We start from the raw sequence: 14,591 nt of genomic DNA, 5'->3' as shown, positions 1-14,591 counted from the left end.
ATGGTGTGCTTCCCTCATCCACGCTCACCTCCCCGTCCACGCTCTCCGTGGCCATGCACTTGTTATTGGATAGCTCGCTAATGCGGTCGATCTTCGGCGCCTCCATTCGGCAGCTGCAGAGCGGGAGCTCTTCGAAGCGGTCAGTCTCCATAGAGCTGGTGTCATTGGACACGCCTGGGGGAAGGCAAGAGGGAGGTGTCGGGTGTCGGGCGCACACAAGAAGACAGGAAAGAGATAGGAGCGTGGAACACAGAGAGCGAGAGATGTGGGTGGAGAGGGAGAAAGAAACATGGGGATGTAGGGTAGAGAATGACACAGGGACAAATTTGGCCCTGTCCCCGCAGGAACTCAATTTCCCTGTCCCATCTCCGCAAATTTTGTCGTTGTCCCTATCAATTCCTGATTCCTGTAAGCTCTGCCTTAACCGCACAAGCCTCAATCACTTATGATTTTGAAGTATTTGAGGCTCGTGCAGATGAGGACAGAGCTTGCAGGAATGGGGCAGGGCCAAGAAAAGAACTTGCGGGGAGACGGCATGGGAAAACGAGGTCCCGCGGGGATAGGGAAAAATTTGTCCCACTAGAGATAAATACTCAAGGATTAGGGCCCGAATATATCCTTTAGTCACTCACAAACAAGCCCCACACAGACAAACGATACACACACCCAGCAACACTACAAGGCCTTACTTACAACCTTACTTGTGAATGTTGTGGGTTGTAAGTAAGGCCTTGTAGTGTTGCTGGGTGTGTGTATCGTTTGTCCGTGTGGGGCTTGTTTTTGAGTGAATAAGAAAAATTTGTCCCCCATGTCATTCTCTAATGTAGGGGCATGGGAAGACAATGGGGGAGTGCGGGACGTGTCCAAGGCACAAGGGAGATTAACTCTGTCACTTTACCTGCTTGGTTGGGGGAAAGGTTTCCCTCGTTTGGAAGCTCCAAGGACCCCAATGGCACCTCAGTATACTGACTCTCGACCTGGCTCTGGCTTCCTCCCCCAATCCCGTTCACACCTGGCACAGCGGAAGCACACGGGGATGAAGCGGAAACAAGAAAGGACATGGCGAAAAATCACTCCGAATCCTATAAGCACTGCTTCCACCGGTGTCAGGTCAAAAGCGCACCGGGACAAAGGTGCGAGCAGACAACTGAGCGCAAGACGGAGGCGCGCGCCAAAGAAAAAGACTGTTTTTAGGGGCTACGACGGGGGGTGTGGGGGGGAACCCCCCCCACTTTACGTAATACAGATCGCGCCGCGTTGTGGGGTTGTAACCCCCCACATTTTACTGAAAACTTAACTTTTTCCCTGTTTTTAGGGAAAAAGTTACGTTTTCACTAAAATATGGGGGGTTACAACCCCCCAAACCCCCCACAACGCCGCCGCGATATGTATTAAGTAAAGTGGGGGGGCTCCCCAATAAAAACCCCCATCGCAGCCCCTAAAATCAGTCTTTTTCTTTGGCGCGCACCTCCATCTTGCGCTCAGTTGTCGGCACGCGCCTTTGTCTTCCGCCTTACTGTCTATGAACCGCTTCCGCCTCCTTTGTCCCACCCTTAGCGTACCAAGCCTCTTACTTTGGCTGGATTTCGGGTGCTCCTTCTTCTTGCGCTTGCGACACGGCTTCATCCAGAGACTGTCCAGTTTCCATTTTTTCTTTTTCTCCTTCTTCTTCAGACCTGATGAGCTCTGGGGAAGGGGAGGAAAAGCAGGTGAGGTGTCAAGACGAGCAGGTAAGGGGACCGGCAAGGGCTGTGCCGATCCCGATCGCAACACCCAAACCCCGGTGCGCGCTCGACGGATAACAAAAAGGGTACAACATCCACAGAAGCATGACCTGTGCTCCTTTAATGCCCAGCTCCACTTTCTGACTAGCTAGTGGTCGAGTGCCGCGTTCCAGTTCCGTGAAAATATGGCAATCGAATGCCCTGGAACGTTTGTAAATCAGGAAATATATATTTTTCTATCAGGGTCAGTAATCTTTGCAAGAAACTAGGCCATGGTTACGGGTTGAAACTTCATAACCTCCCCCCTCCCTAGACGCTTATGGGTGGCACATGATGAAAGAACGGCGGGCTTTCCACAGACTCTGACGCCCCCTAAACGACTCACTCGGTCAGACAAGATCCCTGAGCCTTCTTCCTCATCATCCTCTTCGTCCTCGTCACTCATCTGCTCTCCGGCACCGTCTACTCCAGACTGAAGACAGCATGAGAAAGAAAGCCATCAGCACCCAGGGATGCTTACACCTGCCTTCAAACAAGCTACCCTGCAACCTGGAACTCCTGCCCCATGCTGTGGGTTAGAATGCAGGATCGAACCCTCTCTGTTGTGTCTCCCCCCCCCTCCCAAGATCCCTGATCCTACAATGGCTAGCTGGGCACCCACTCACCAAACACAGGGAAGGGAGCCTCCCCCCACCCTAAAAAAAACCCACCAAGAATTTTGGAAAGGTGATGGCGTTTCTCCTTCTTTTAAAGGCCTCTGCCTGTACCCGTTCGCGTCTACTCACTTTGCTGTCTGAGTCAGCCCTGTCATCCAGGGAGTAGGTGTCGTAGAAAAGACTGAAGTCCTCTCCCACCTCAGCTTCCCACTCCTCCAAGCCTTCTGCAACCCCTTCGCCTGCCATTGCCTCCTTAATGGAGGCGGGTATAGCCGGCAAGGCAGAAGCAACATTACAGGCAGTGGGTGTTTCAGACACACTCTAAAATACAAGCAAGTACAAAAGACTGCTTAACTAGACAAATATTCAGGAGACTCCGATTTGTCACTTCAAACCATTTCTGTGGCTGAGCGACAAATTTGCCTCTCCTCTGCTCTTCAGTTGCGTTACCTTATCCACCACCCCTCTCTTTTGGGGCCCCTGTCTTACCTCTATGCCCGCTCTGCCTGACCTCTCCAGCAACGGGGGGCCCTTCTTCACTGGTCCTTCACCAGCACCCAGAGTTTCCAGTTTCCTCTTTCTGACTTCTTCTGAGGAAATGAGATGCACAGGCAAGACACAACAAACGATCGGCATTATTAAGCAAAATCAGCTCTTCCCTCTTTTCCAACCTAATCCCCCCGACCCGTCATGTGGCAGTACCCTCTCCGGGGCAGGCGGGGTGAGATCTCCCGCTGCACTTTTACTCCAGTGAGAACTTCCCTTAGGATAGCAAAGCCCCCTTTTCACAAACATATCTTCCATAGGACCCAACATCTGATTCAGTGGCGTAGTAAGGGTGACCGGTGCCCTTCCCCCCTGCCACGTCACGTGTGCCCCCATCCCTTCCTAACTTCTCCAGCGTGGGAGGCCACGTCGGTGTCGGCGCACCTTTCGACGTCAGAGAGAGCATCGATGGCAGCGCCGGAGAAGTAAAAAAGGTGCAGGGGAAAGCAAAGAGAGGAGTGGGAGGGCGGAAGAGGGGTACCGCGCCCTTAGGAAGACCGCCTCCTCTCCATTTACTATACCACTGATCTGATTCACTGTAGGAGCAATCGAAACCCCAGGGAATGTTTCACAAAATGCGTACGAAAAGGCAGAATTTTGCATAAAGCTCAGGTGTACACTTTTTCTTCCATATTTGCGGTTTCAGCAATTGTGGTTTTGATTATTTGCGGTTTTTAGCTTGCTGGCTCCTCCCCCCCCCCCAGTGACATCAGCTTGCATAGAGAAATTGCCTTTTCCAAGCGTTTACAGAGAAAAGTCGCCGATTCCCAGCACTTTCATCACCGTGTTTTGCCTCTCCTTCAGGAACAGGCCAGGTCTCCCAGCATGTTATTCGCGGTTTCACCATATTGACAATGGTTTTTTAACAGAAAACCGCAAATAACAAATGAAAAAGTTATTTGCGGTTTTTCTGTATTTGCGGTTCTGTTAATCCCCTATCACAGCGAATATGGAAGGAGAAGTGTACTTAAAAAGTGAATTACTGTAGGGACAAAATACACAGACCATATCATTATCTGAGAGTATGGCATGATCTACCTGTCATGCCTGCTACTTCACTGCTGGAACCAGGCCTCTCGGCCTCCGGCATCGCTCTTTGCTCCAGCGCCGAAATCTGCCAAAGCAATAGCACAAGAAAAAGTGAGCAGCTATCCTGTATGAATTCAGGCAAGCCAGATCTCCAAAGCCTGCCCCTAAAACAACTTTCTAAAGCCAGCACTTAACAGGGGATTTAAATGGAATAACCTCCCATGTGTAAGGCCCAAAAAAATCAGATCAATGGGTGAAAGGGTGGTGAGGGAGTCCTCAAAGGCCAAAGCTTTGGGAACAACCAAATCCAGTCCTTGAGGTCCATAACTCAGCCTGGTTTTCAGAATTGACACAATGGATACATACGAGATCTATTTGCATTCGCTGCTTCCACTGCATTTCAACAGCTCTCATACTCATTGTGGAAATCCTGAAAAGCCAGGCTGTGCTGTAAATCTCAAAGACTGGTTTGAGGACCCGTGCACTAAATACGGTCGGCTCAGGGGCCCGTTCCAGCGGGGCACCCGACACTGTCTTCGCTCCTCCCCCATTCCAGCAGGGGAGAGCCAATGGAGGAGGGCTGCAGTCCGGCCATCGGACCAACGGTCAGCTCGGGGGCCCGTTCCAGCGGGGCACCCGACACTGTCTTCGCTCCTCCCCCATTCCAGCAGGGGAGAGCCGACGGAGGAGGGCTGCAGTCCGGCCATCGGACCAACGGTTGGCTCAGGGGCCCGTTCAAGCTGGACTTCAGTTTTGACTGTTTTGATTTTATTTTCAATTCTTTTTAGTTTATGATATATTTTTTAATCTCACTTATTGTTTTACCACTTATTTTGTTTTATTTTATCATTCAAATTTCATTTAAATTTCACCAGAATTCTATTGCTTCAACGGTTCTCTCTCTGCATCTATTCTTATCTCCCCTCTTTTTAACCTTTCAAATTTCTTTAGATCATTGTAATCTTATTAGTATGTTTATTTTCTTATTTTTCTCCTCTATCTCTATTTTCTTTCTTTATTACTCTTCTAATTGTCATTTTTCCTGGTACTTTAGTTAGATTGTGAGCCTTCGGGACAGTAAGGAAATTTCTAAGTACCTATCTTACTTATAATTTTAATGCACCAATATATTCATTGTAACCCGTTCTGGGCTCTTTTGGGAAGACGGGCTAAAAAATTGAATAAATAAATAAATAAAATAAATACAGAAACTCTCTCTCGTTCCTTTATGCAGTGTCTCTGGATCGATTCCTCTTCTGTTGGGTCCAGTGTCCCCCCCCCACCCTGGATGCAGTGACACAGTGAGGGAAGTTGACACCTGGCGTTGCTATGCACCCCAATATCGCCAAGCCTCCTGCTCTTCCCCACCACTCCAACAACACTTTGTCCCCCACCCCTGTACTTATTCACATTTTCACAGCAGTGTCACACCCACTGCTCATTCTGAGACTTCCGTCTGATGTCACTTCCTGATCCTGTGACTAAAGAGTGAGGGACAAGGTTGGCGCAAGTAGAGCTTAGGCCAGCCTGCTCTCTGCCAGTGAAGATTTAAAGAGGGGGTGTGTGTGTGTGTGGGGTGGGGGGGTGCTTTTCAGAGATCCATCTCATCACCAGGGGAGAGGAGGAGAGGTGCTGGTGTCCCCTGCCAAGTCGGCCCCTACACCACTGCCTGGATAAGACCATGGTGACCTTCCTGCAGGTTAACAGGACGCAAAGGTGAGAAGTTTTGAGCATCCCTAGGTGAGGCCTAACAGCCTATGCAGGTTAAAGGCTGGTTAGTCTTGTACGATGGAGATTAAGTTGGATCTCCTGTATTGTCTAATCAGGGTTGATTCAAGACAAATCCACAATGTTTTCACTGCCTGAGAACCCTCTTCCAGCTATCAGATGCATCATGACGCACTTGAGGGGAGGGGGCAAGGCCTCTGACCACCCACAATATAGGATCCCCCTATGAATTACACTTAAGTTCTTATCTCTCATGGACCATTCCAAGATCCTATCCATGTGCACCAGTCTGGCGTGGGTGATGAGGAAAACACTGATTGCAAGAGATTGCTCTGTGCTGCTGCCCTTGACAGGAATTGTGTCATATGACATCACCAAAAGTGGCCAATGGCAGGAGTTGAGTGCAAATTGAAGAGATGATTTTGGAATTGGAGGCAACCCAAGTAACGCCGCTGCTTAGCCAGGGACAGTCCTAGAAAAGACCTCACCCTACGCACCGCAATTCGGCATGGATCCTCCAGCACATCCCAAGCTTTTCAGAGCCTCCCTGGAGAGGCAGGCGCTACGTTACCTGTCCGCTATTAGGTTTGGCCATTGTCTTTCTGGCTCGGTGCACTTTCACTCGATTCTCCTGTGGAGCGGGTGGTGCAGATGGTGGAACGTCGCTACTTCCTGCCCCCGGCAAACTCAGTAACTTCATGGCCAAACCCTGCACAGAATTGGGAGACTTGCCGGTCCCCGTCAGCGACATCTTCGCCCGGCTGGAGCCTGACGTCTTGCTGGGGGAGGAAGGGAAGGTCTTCATGGCATGACCTAGAGCGCGGCCAATGTTAGGAAAACAAGTTGGGGAGGGGGGGGGGTGAAATATTTTAAAATTAACAGATCCAAAGTGGCAGATTAGTCATCTTTCAATTCATTTAATTTTGCAATGGGAATGTTTTTAAACACCTTTTTCAGGCCCGGTGCTGATTTAAGAGAGACATCAGGGTGCTCTACTGTGAAATCTTCCCAAAAGAATAGGAAGGAGCACTGAAGCATCTCTCCAGTCAACGCCAAGCAAAGGAGATGTAGCTTTTACTTTCTAATACTAGAAATACACAGTAGTTAGAACTACAGCCTCAGCACCCTGATCCTGGGCAAGTCACTTTATCCCCCCCCCACCAATTGCCCCAGTTACATTAGATAGATTTGAGCCTACTGGGACAGACAGGGAAAAATGCTTGAGTACCTGAATAAATTCTGGGCTCCCTGGGGAGAACAGTATAGAAAATTGAATGAATAAAAAAAATAGTGTGAAAACCAGAATTGGTATTATGACATCATAATGCCTCATTCCACCAATAAGAGCCAACCTCGTCAGTGATGTCACAATGGCTTGAATGTCCTACACTTGACTCACTTTTGCTACATTTTGATTTCTGGAGTGGCACAGGGGTTAAAAGCTACAGCCTCAGCACCCTGAGGTTGTGGGTTCAAACCCCACGCTGCTCCCTGTGACCCTGGGCAAGTCTATTGCCCCAGGTATATTAGACAGATTATGAGCCCACTGGGACAGATAGGGAAAATGCTTGAAGTACCTCTATGTAAACGGCTTTGAGTGTGGTTGTAAAATTACAAAAAGGCAGTATACAAGTCCCAATCCCTTACCCTGATGTCATAATGCCTAAGAGCCAACCTCATCAGTGATGTCACAATGGCTTCATTGTTCTAAACTTGGCCCACTTCTGATATAGTATTTGAGGAGAGTGTGGCACAGCGGTTAGAGCTACAGCCTCAGCACCTGAGGTCATGGTTTCAAACCCATGCTGTTCCTTGTGACCCTAGAGCAACAGAACCAAAAGAAGGGAGGTCCAACCTCGTCTGCAGTAAAAAAAAAACCCAGCCAGGAACAAACAAACCAAAACTGCAGATATGTACAACGATGTAGGCGAATTTTATTGTGACAAGCAAACTATATATTAAAACCTTTTTACCAAACGGGGGACCCAACACGGTCCGTGTTTCGGACAACCTTCATCAGGGGTCCATGGTAGATAAAGGAAAAAACATATGTCACAACAAATATTGAAAAAGATAATATAAAACCAAACAGATGATGTGTCACGCCGAGAGTCTCTGGTTTTATATTATCTTTTTCAATATTTGTTGTGACATATGCTTTTTCCTTTATCTACCATGGACCCCTGATGAAGGTTGTCCGAAACACGGACCGTGTTGGGTCCCCCGTTTGGTAAAAAGGTTTTAATATATAGTTTGCTTGTCACAATAAAATTCGCCTACATCGTTGTACATGAAGTCTGCCAATCAAGTGGAGCAGGCTTCGTCCAAGGCAAGACAAATCATGGGCTGCATACGAAGGGGTTTCGTCAGTCGTAAGGCGGAAGTCATTATGCCATTGTATAGATCTATGGTGAGGCCCCACCTGGAATACTGTGTGCAATTCTGGAGGCCGCATTATCGCAAGGATGTGCTGAGACTGGAGTCGGTGCAAAGAATGGCCACCCGGATGGTCTTGGGACTCAAGGATCTACCATACGAAAAACGGCTTGACAAATTACAGCTATACTCGCTCGAGGAGCGCAGAAAGAGGGGGGACATGATCGAGACGTTCAAGTATCTTACGGGCCGCATCGAGGCGGAGGAAGATATCTTCTTTTTCAAGGGTCCCACGACAACAAGAGGGCATCCGTTGAAAATCAGGGGCGGGAAACTACGAGGTGACACCAGGAAATTCTTTTTCACTGAAAGAGTGGTTGATCGCTGGAATAGTCTTCCACTACAGGTGATTGAGGCCAGCAGCGTGCCTGATTTTAAGGCCAAATGGGATCGGCACATGGGATCTATTCACAGGGCAAAGGTAGGGGAGGGACATTAAGGTGGGCAGACTAGATGGGCCGTGGGCCCTTATCTGCCGTCTATTTCTATGTTTCTATATCTGCAGTTTTGGTTTGTTTGTTCCTTGTGACCCTAGGCAAGTCACTTAATTCCCCCATTGCCCCAGGTAAATTAGATAGATTGTGAGCCCACCAGGACAGATAGAGAAAATGTTTGAATTACCTGTGCTTGTAAAACTACAAAAAGGAGGTATACAAGTCTCAATCCCTTTCCCTAATACTACTCAGCAAGTAAGCTCCTGGTTCCTCACCTGGGAGTCCTTTGCTGGTCGGTGGGGTGGTCCCACTGGCCGTCAGCGGGGAAGCATTCTCCATTTCAGTACCCCACACTTGAACCTCTGCCAGCCTTCCAGCTCCAGTCTCCATAGAAGTAGCCACCCGGGTGCCCCCTCCCCCACTTTCTTGCCCCTCCCCGGCCTCTCTGGGGGGCTCTACCTCACCCTGGATCTTCAGCAGTGAGGAGATGGGAGCAGGTTTAATGGATCCTGGCTCTGGCATGTCCCTGGGGCCAGGCTGTCCAAATGAAGTCTGGCCTGAGAAATGAGGAGAAACGGAATCAACTACAGCATTTTTAAAAGAATTTAATCTCGCATCTTTAAAAGGCAACCCTTTTTATTTTAAATAATTCAACAAGCATTAAACTTCCCCTATCCGATGACACTTCTATTGTCTTTCTATTATGGTATCAATATTTACTGCCACTGTTATTACCAGTAATCGTTTCCAGGTGCACTGGAGAGCAATCCAATTCCAAGGGTGGAGGCTGTTCTGCGCTCAACACTGCAGGCAAGATAGCAGCACTTCCTGCCAAAACCGTGGCCACTGCCAGAGCAGGAACACCAGCGCTGCTTCAGCCAGCCAAACCCCAGTGGGGATCCGGTTCCTTCAGTGCCTCAACAACCACCTCAAAGGACACAGTCTCTCTGAGGCTGCTACCAAATTTGCAGCCTCCTCCCCGGTGGATCTAATCCAGTGGTCTCAAACACGCGGCCCGGGGGCCACATGCGGCCCGCCAGGTACTATTTTGAGGCCCTCGGTATGTTTATCATAATCACAAAAGTAAAATAAAACAGTTTCTTGATCATATGTCTCTTTCGCTATAAATGACAATATTATTATTAAGACTTAGCCAAAAGGAAAGATTTATAAACTAAAAAGAGTTTTACCTCATGCAAAATTGTCATTTCTTTAATAAGACATTAACTATTTTTTTCTGCGGCCCTCCAAGTACCTATAAATCCAAAATGTGGCCCCGCAAAGGGTTTGAGTTTGAGACCACTGATCTAATCTGTCCCGGGGGCAAAAACGACACTTTTCAACCTGTCCATGCTTATGCACTGGCCAACCAAGGGATGTTCTGCCCCACTCTTGCACATCGAGTCTTCTACTCTTTAAAGCCTGATTATTTGCATTCTTTCCTAATTCCTTATTCACCATCAAGAACTTTACGATTTATTCAAGATAATAAGTTAGTAATACCCTCTGTTCATAGAGCTAGGTGGGAGTCCACATGAAATAAAGTGTTCTATTTTGCAGTTCCAAACTTATGGAATCATTTGCCGTGAGAGTTAAGATTAGAGGCAAATTTTAAATCTTGTAAAATTATGTTAAAAAAAACAGTTTTTTTAAAGAAGCATTTGGACAAGATTTGAATCAATCTGAAATTACTCATATCTTCAAAATGTTTTGGATCTTCAGTCAGCAGTCCTGTAAAATCTTAAACCTTACTACACTTCTCCCTCCGTATCCACGGGGGTTAGGGGCAGAGCCAGCCCACGAATATTAAAAAGCCACAAATAAAATATTTTGGCCCGCTCTGACCCCCCACTTGCCCCTGGCATCCCTTAAGCCTTACCTGGTGGTCTAGCAGGTTTTCGGGGCAGGAGCGATCTTCCTACGTTCCTGCCCCTTGCAGATCACTCATAGGAAATGGCTGCCGTGAGCTCCTGTCGTAGTCTCGAGAGTCTACGGGAGCTCACGGCAGCCATTTCCTATGAGTGATCTGCACGGGGCAGAAGCATAGGAAGATTGCTCCTGCCCCGAAAACCCGCTAGACCACCAGGTAAGGCTTAAGGGGGTCTAAGAGGGCTTAAAAATAGCCCAAAAAATGAAGATGGATCTAAAAAAAAAAATTGCGAATAACCGAATCTGCAGATGCTGAAACTACGGATTTGGGGGGAGAAGTGTATATCATATCATATTGTTTTATTTAGGAGTGAATGTTTTCTTGTATGCTTGCTGTTTTTGTGGGTTAGGTCTATCTCAGTGGTCTCAAACCCGCGGCCCACCAGGTACTATTTTGAGACCCTCGGTATGTTTATCATAATCACAAAAGTAAAATAAAACAGTTTCTTAATCATATGTCTTTTTAGCTATAAATGACAATATTATTATTAAAACTTAGCCAAAAGGAAAGATTTATAAACTATAAAGAGTTTTACCTCATGTAAAATTGTTATTTCTTTAATAAGACATTAACTATTTTTTTCTGAGGCCCTCCAAGTACCTACAAAATATGGCCCTGCAAAGAATTTGAGACCACTGGTCTCTCCTATTTAATAATGGAGTAATTTTTATTTATTTTTTAAAATATTTCATTGTATTTTGTAAACCAATTGGACCGGTAAAATGAACGAGCGGGATAACAAGATTAATAAACCATAACCACTCCCCTGGAAACACACTGCCCGCAGCAAGGCTCCATGGAAGCAGGGGAAGTCTGGCACTGCGAGGGAGCAAAAGGCTTTCCTGTCTGTCTTCGGACATATTTTCTCCTCTCTCCCATTTGAGACAGCTCCTCATGGACTCTCAAGGCTGCCTGTCTGCCGACAGACAGAGGTCGGTAGAAAACAAAAAAAGGACCCTTGAGCAGGGCCCATCTTTTTCCTATGGACTCAGTGCTAACCATTAGTTAAAGACCTCCCCAGTCTCTCTGTTAAGGATAAAATATATAACAATTCAAAAAATAATCACCTTATTTCCACATAAATAAACAATCAAATACTTTTATGGTCACACAGTGACTCTAGATTTCTAAGTGAACATAAGAAGTTGCCTCCGCTGAGGCAGACCAGAGGTCCATCTCACCCAGTGGCCCATCAGGCCCACTGCCTGAACAGTGGTCTCTGACTAATTTTACAATTTACCTCTAATCCTATCCCTATAACCTTACCTCTACTCTTATCTGTACGCTCAGATCCATAACCAAACTCTAGTGAAAAGTCACGGAGCACAGCTTATGGCAGTTGCAATGTGTTAGTACTTTAAATATGTACCCGGAGCAGTGAAAGAGCAACAGCAGGGCCACCCTGCATTCAGATAAGTTATCTATCTTTTCCTTGTATGTTATTAGCAGGTGGCAGAGACAGTGAACTTGCTGTGATGGTCTCTATTATAACTGACTCTTTGACTTTTCACTAGAGTTTGGTTATGGGTCTGAGCGTTCACTTAGAAATCTAGAGTCACTGTGTGACCATAAAAGTATTTGGTTATTTATTTATGTGGAAATAAGGTGATCATTTTTTGAATTGTTATATGGTTATCACCTCTGAAGAAACAAGGTCCCTTATATTTTATGTGTAATAAGGATAACATATAATCACATCCAACCCCACTTAAGATTAGTGGAGAGGAAAGAGCCAAGTGAGAGAGAACTCTGATCCTACTTGCACCACTCCCATCCCAAATCTTTCCCCATCTACACTGCAAAGTGTCATTGTGACTTACTCTTCTCCAGCTGGCTGGCGAGATCCTTCTGGACTCCGAGACAAAGCCCTGGAGCCAAACCTTGTCCCACCCTATTTGGCTCCCCCTAGAAAATAAATGGAAGAAAACATAGCAGCACAAGTAGTGATTAGCAAGGGGAGAAGCAAGGTGTGCATATGAATTGGATATTAATCACTTAGAATTAAAAAGCGTTCATGTTTATAACATGCTCTCTCTTAAAACATGCATATGAGTGCATCTCATTTTTAATCAAGTATATGCATGAGAGGGAGGGTATTGTGCAGTGCATAAAGGGAGGGCCTCTTTTCCGTAGTGATTTCTGAGAGGGGTTTTATTGAGCAAGGCTTCAAGATAAGGGTCTCTGTTGTCCAGTGCATTAGAGGGAGGGTCTCTGTTCCGTAGTGTTTTCTGGGAGAGTCTTTATTGTGCAAGGCTTTTAGATGAGGGTCTCTGTTGCACAGTGCCATATAGGAGGGTCTTTATTGAGCAAGGCTTTGAAGATGAGGGTCTCTGTTGCACAGTGCCATACAGGAGGGTCTTTATTGAGCAAGGCTTCGAAGATGAGGGAATCTGTTACAGTGTCTTATGGGAGGGTCTTTATTGTCCAGTGCATCAGAGGGAGGGTCTCTGTTCCATAGTGTTTTCTGGGAGGGTCTTTATTATGCAAGGCTTCAAGATGAGGGTCTCTGTTGTACAGTGCCACATGGGAGTCCCTATTGTGCACTGCATAAAGGGATGTCTCTCTTCCGTAGTGTTTTCTAGGAGGGTCTTTATTGTCTGGTGCTTTTGTGAGAGTATTTTTTTGAACAGGGCTTCAAGATGAGGGTCTTTATTGTGAGGAGCATCAGAGGAAGGGTCTCTGGTTCTGTAGTGTTTTCTGGGAGGGTCTTTATTATGCAAGGCTTCAAGATGAGGGTCTCTGTTGCACAGTGCCATGTGGGAGTCTCTATTGTGCAGTGCATAAAGGGATGTCTCTCTTCCGTAGTGTTTTCTAGGAGGGTCTTTATTGTCTGGTGCTTTTGTGAGAGTATTTTTTTGAACAGGGCTTCAAGATGAGGGTCTTTATTGTGCAGAGCACCAGAGGAAGGGTCTCTGTTCCGTAGTGTTTTCTGGGAGGGTCTTTATTATGCAAAGCTTCAAGATGAGGGTCTCTGTAGTACAGTGCCATGTGGGAGTCAATATTATGCAGTGCATAAAGGGATGTCTCTCTTCCGTAGTGCTTTATAGGAATGTCTTTATTGTCTAGGGCTTCAAGATGAGGGTCTCTGTTGCACAGTGCCATATGGGAGTCAATATTGTGCAGTGCATAAAGGGATGTCTCTCTTCCGTAGTGTTTTCTAGGAGGGTCTTTATTGTCTGGTGCTTTTGAGAGTATTTTTTTGAACAGGGCTTCAAGATGAGGGTCTTTATTGTGCAGAGCACCAGAGGAAGGGTCTCTGTTGCATAGTGTTTTCTGGGAGAGTCTTTATTGTGCAAGGCTTTTAGATGAGGGTCTCTGTTGAACAGTGCCATATGGGAGAGTCTCTATTGTGCAGTGCATAAAGGGATGTCTCTCTTCCATAGTGTTTTCTAGGAGGGTCTTTATTGTCTGGTGCTTTTGTGACAGCATTTTTTTGAACAGGGCTTCAAGATGAGGGTCTTTATTGTGAAGAGCATCAGAGGAAGGGTCTCTGTTCCATAGTGTTTTCTGGGAGGGTCTTTATTATGCAAGGCTTCAAGATGAGGGTCTCTGTTGTACAGTGCCATGTGGAAGTCAATATTATGCAGTGCATAAAGGGATGTCTCTCTTCCGTAGTGCTTTCTAGGAATGTCTTTATTGTCTAGGGCTTCAAGATGAGGGTCTCTGTTGCACAGTGCCATATGGGAGTCAATATTATGCAGTGCATAAAGGGATGTCTCTCTTCCGTAGTGTTTTCTAGGAATGTCTTTATTGTCTAGGGCTTCAAGATGAGGGTCTCTGTTGCACAGTGCCATATGGGAGAGTTTCTATTGTGCAGTGCATAAAGGGATGTCTCTCTTCCATAGTGTTTTCTAGGAGGGTCTTTATTGTCCGGTGCTTTTGTGAGAGTATTTTTTTGAACAGGGCTTCAAGATGAGGGTCTTTATTGTGCAGAGCATTAGAGGAAGGGTCTCTGTTCCATAGTGTTTTCTGGGAGGGTCTTTATTGTGCAAGGCTTCAAGATGAGGGTCTCTGTTGTACAGTGCCATGTGGGAGTCAATATTATGCAGTGCATAAAGAGATGTCTCTCTTCCGTAGTATTTTCTAGGAATGTCTTTATTGTCTAGGG

At 46.6% G+C, this 14,591-nt stretch overlaps 1 protein-coding gene across 6 annotated transcripts in view; it reads right to left on the bottom strand.

The window, feature by feature from the left end:
- Positions 1–14,591, bottom strand: part of EHMT2 (euchromatic histone lysine methyltransferase 2) — a 36,147-nt gene that overhangs the window by 20,316 nt on the left and 1,240 nt on the right. For 2 of the 6 annotated variants that reach the window (XM_033916306.1, XM_033916310.1), the window contains exons 2-11: positions 12,304–12,388; positions 8,829–9,110; positions 6,255–6,496; positions 3,965–4,040; positions 2,870–2,970; positions 2,510–2,701; positions 2,110–2,196; positions 1,563–1,686; positions 899–1,012; positions 29–174 (exon numbers count right to left, since the gene is read on the bottom strand). In XM_033916306.1, coding sequence (XP_033772197.1) covers positions 29–174; positions 899–1,012; positions 1,563–1,686; positions 2,110–2,196; positions 2,510–2,701; positions 2,870–2,970; positions 3,965–4,040; positions 6,255–6,496; positions 8,829–9,110; positions 12,304–12,388 — 1,449 coding nt within the window. The remainder of the gene's footprint in view (positions 1–28; positions 175–898; positions 1,013–1,562; positions 1,687–2,109; positions 2,197–2,509; positions 2,702–2,869; positions 2,971–3,964; positions 4,041–6,254; positions 6,497–8,828; positions 9,111–12,303; positions 12,389–14,591) is intronic. The other 4 variants (XM_033916309.1, XM_033916312.1, XM_033916307.1 and 1 more) reach the window with 3 other exon arrangements.

This window comes from Geotrypetes seraphini, chromosome 12, assembly GCF_902459505.1.
Source record: "Geotrypetes seraphini chromosome 12, aGeoSer1.1, whole genome shotgun sequence".
Classification (NCBI taxonomy): domain Eukaryota; kingdom Metazoa; phylum Chordata; class Amphibia; order Gymnophiona; family Dermophiidae; genus Geotrypetes; species Geotrypetes seraphini.
This window is presented reverse-complemented; position numbering and strand designations above follow the sequence as displayed.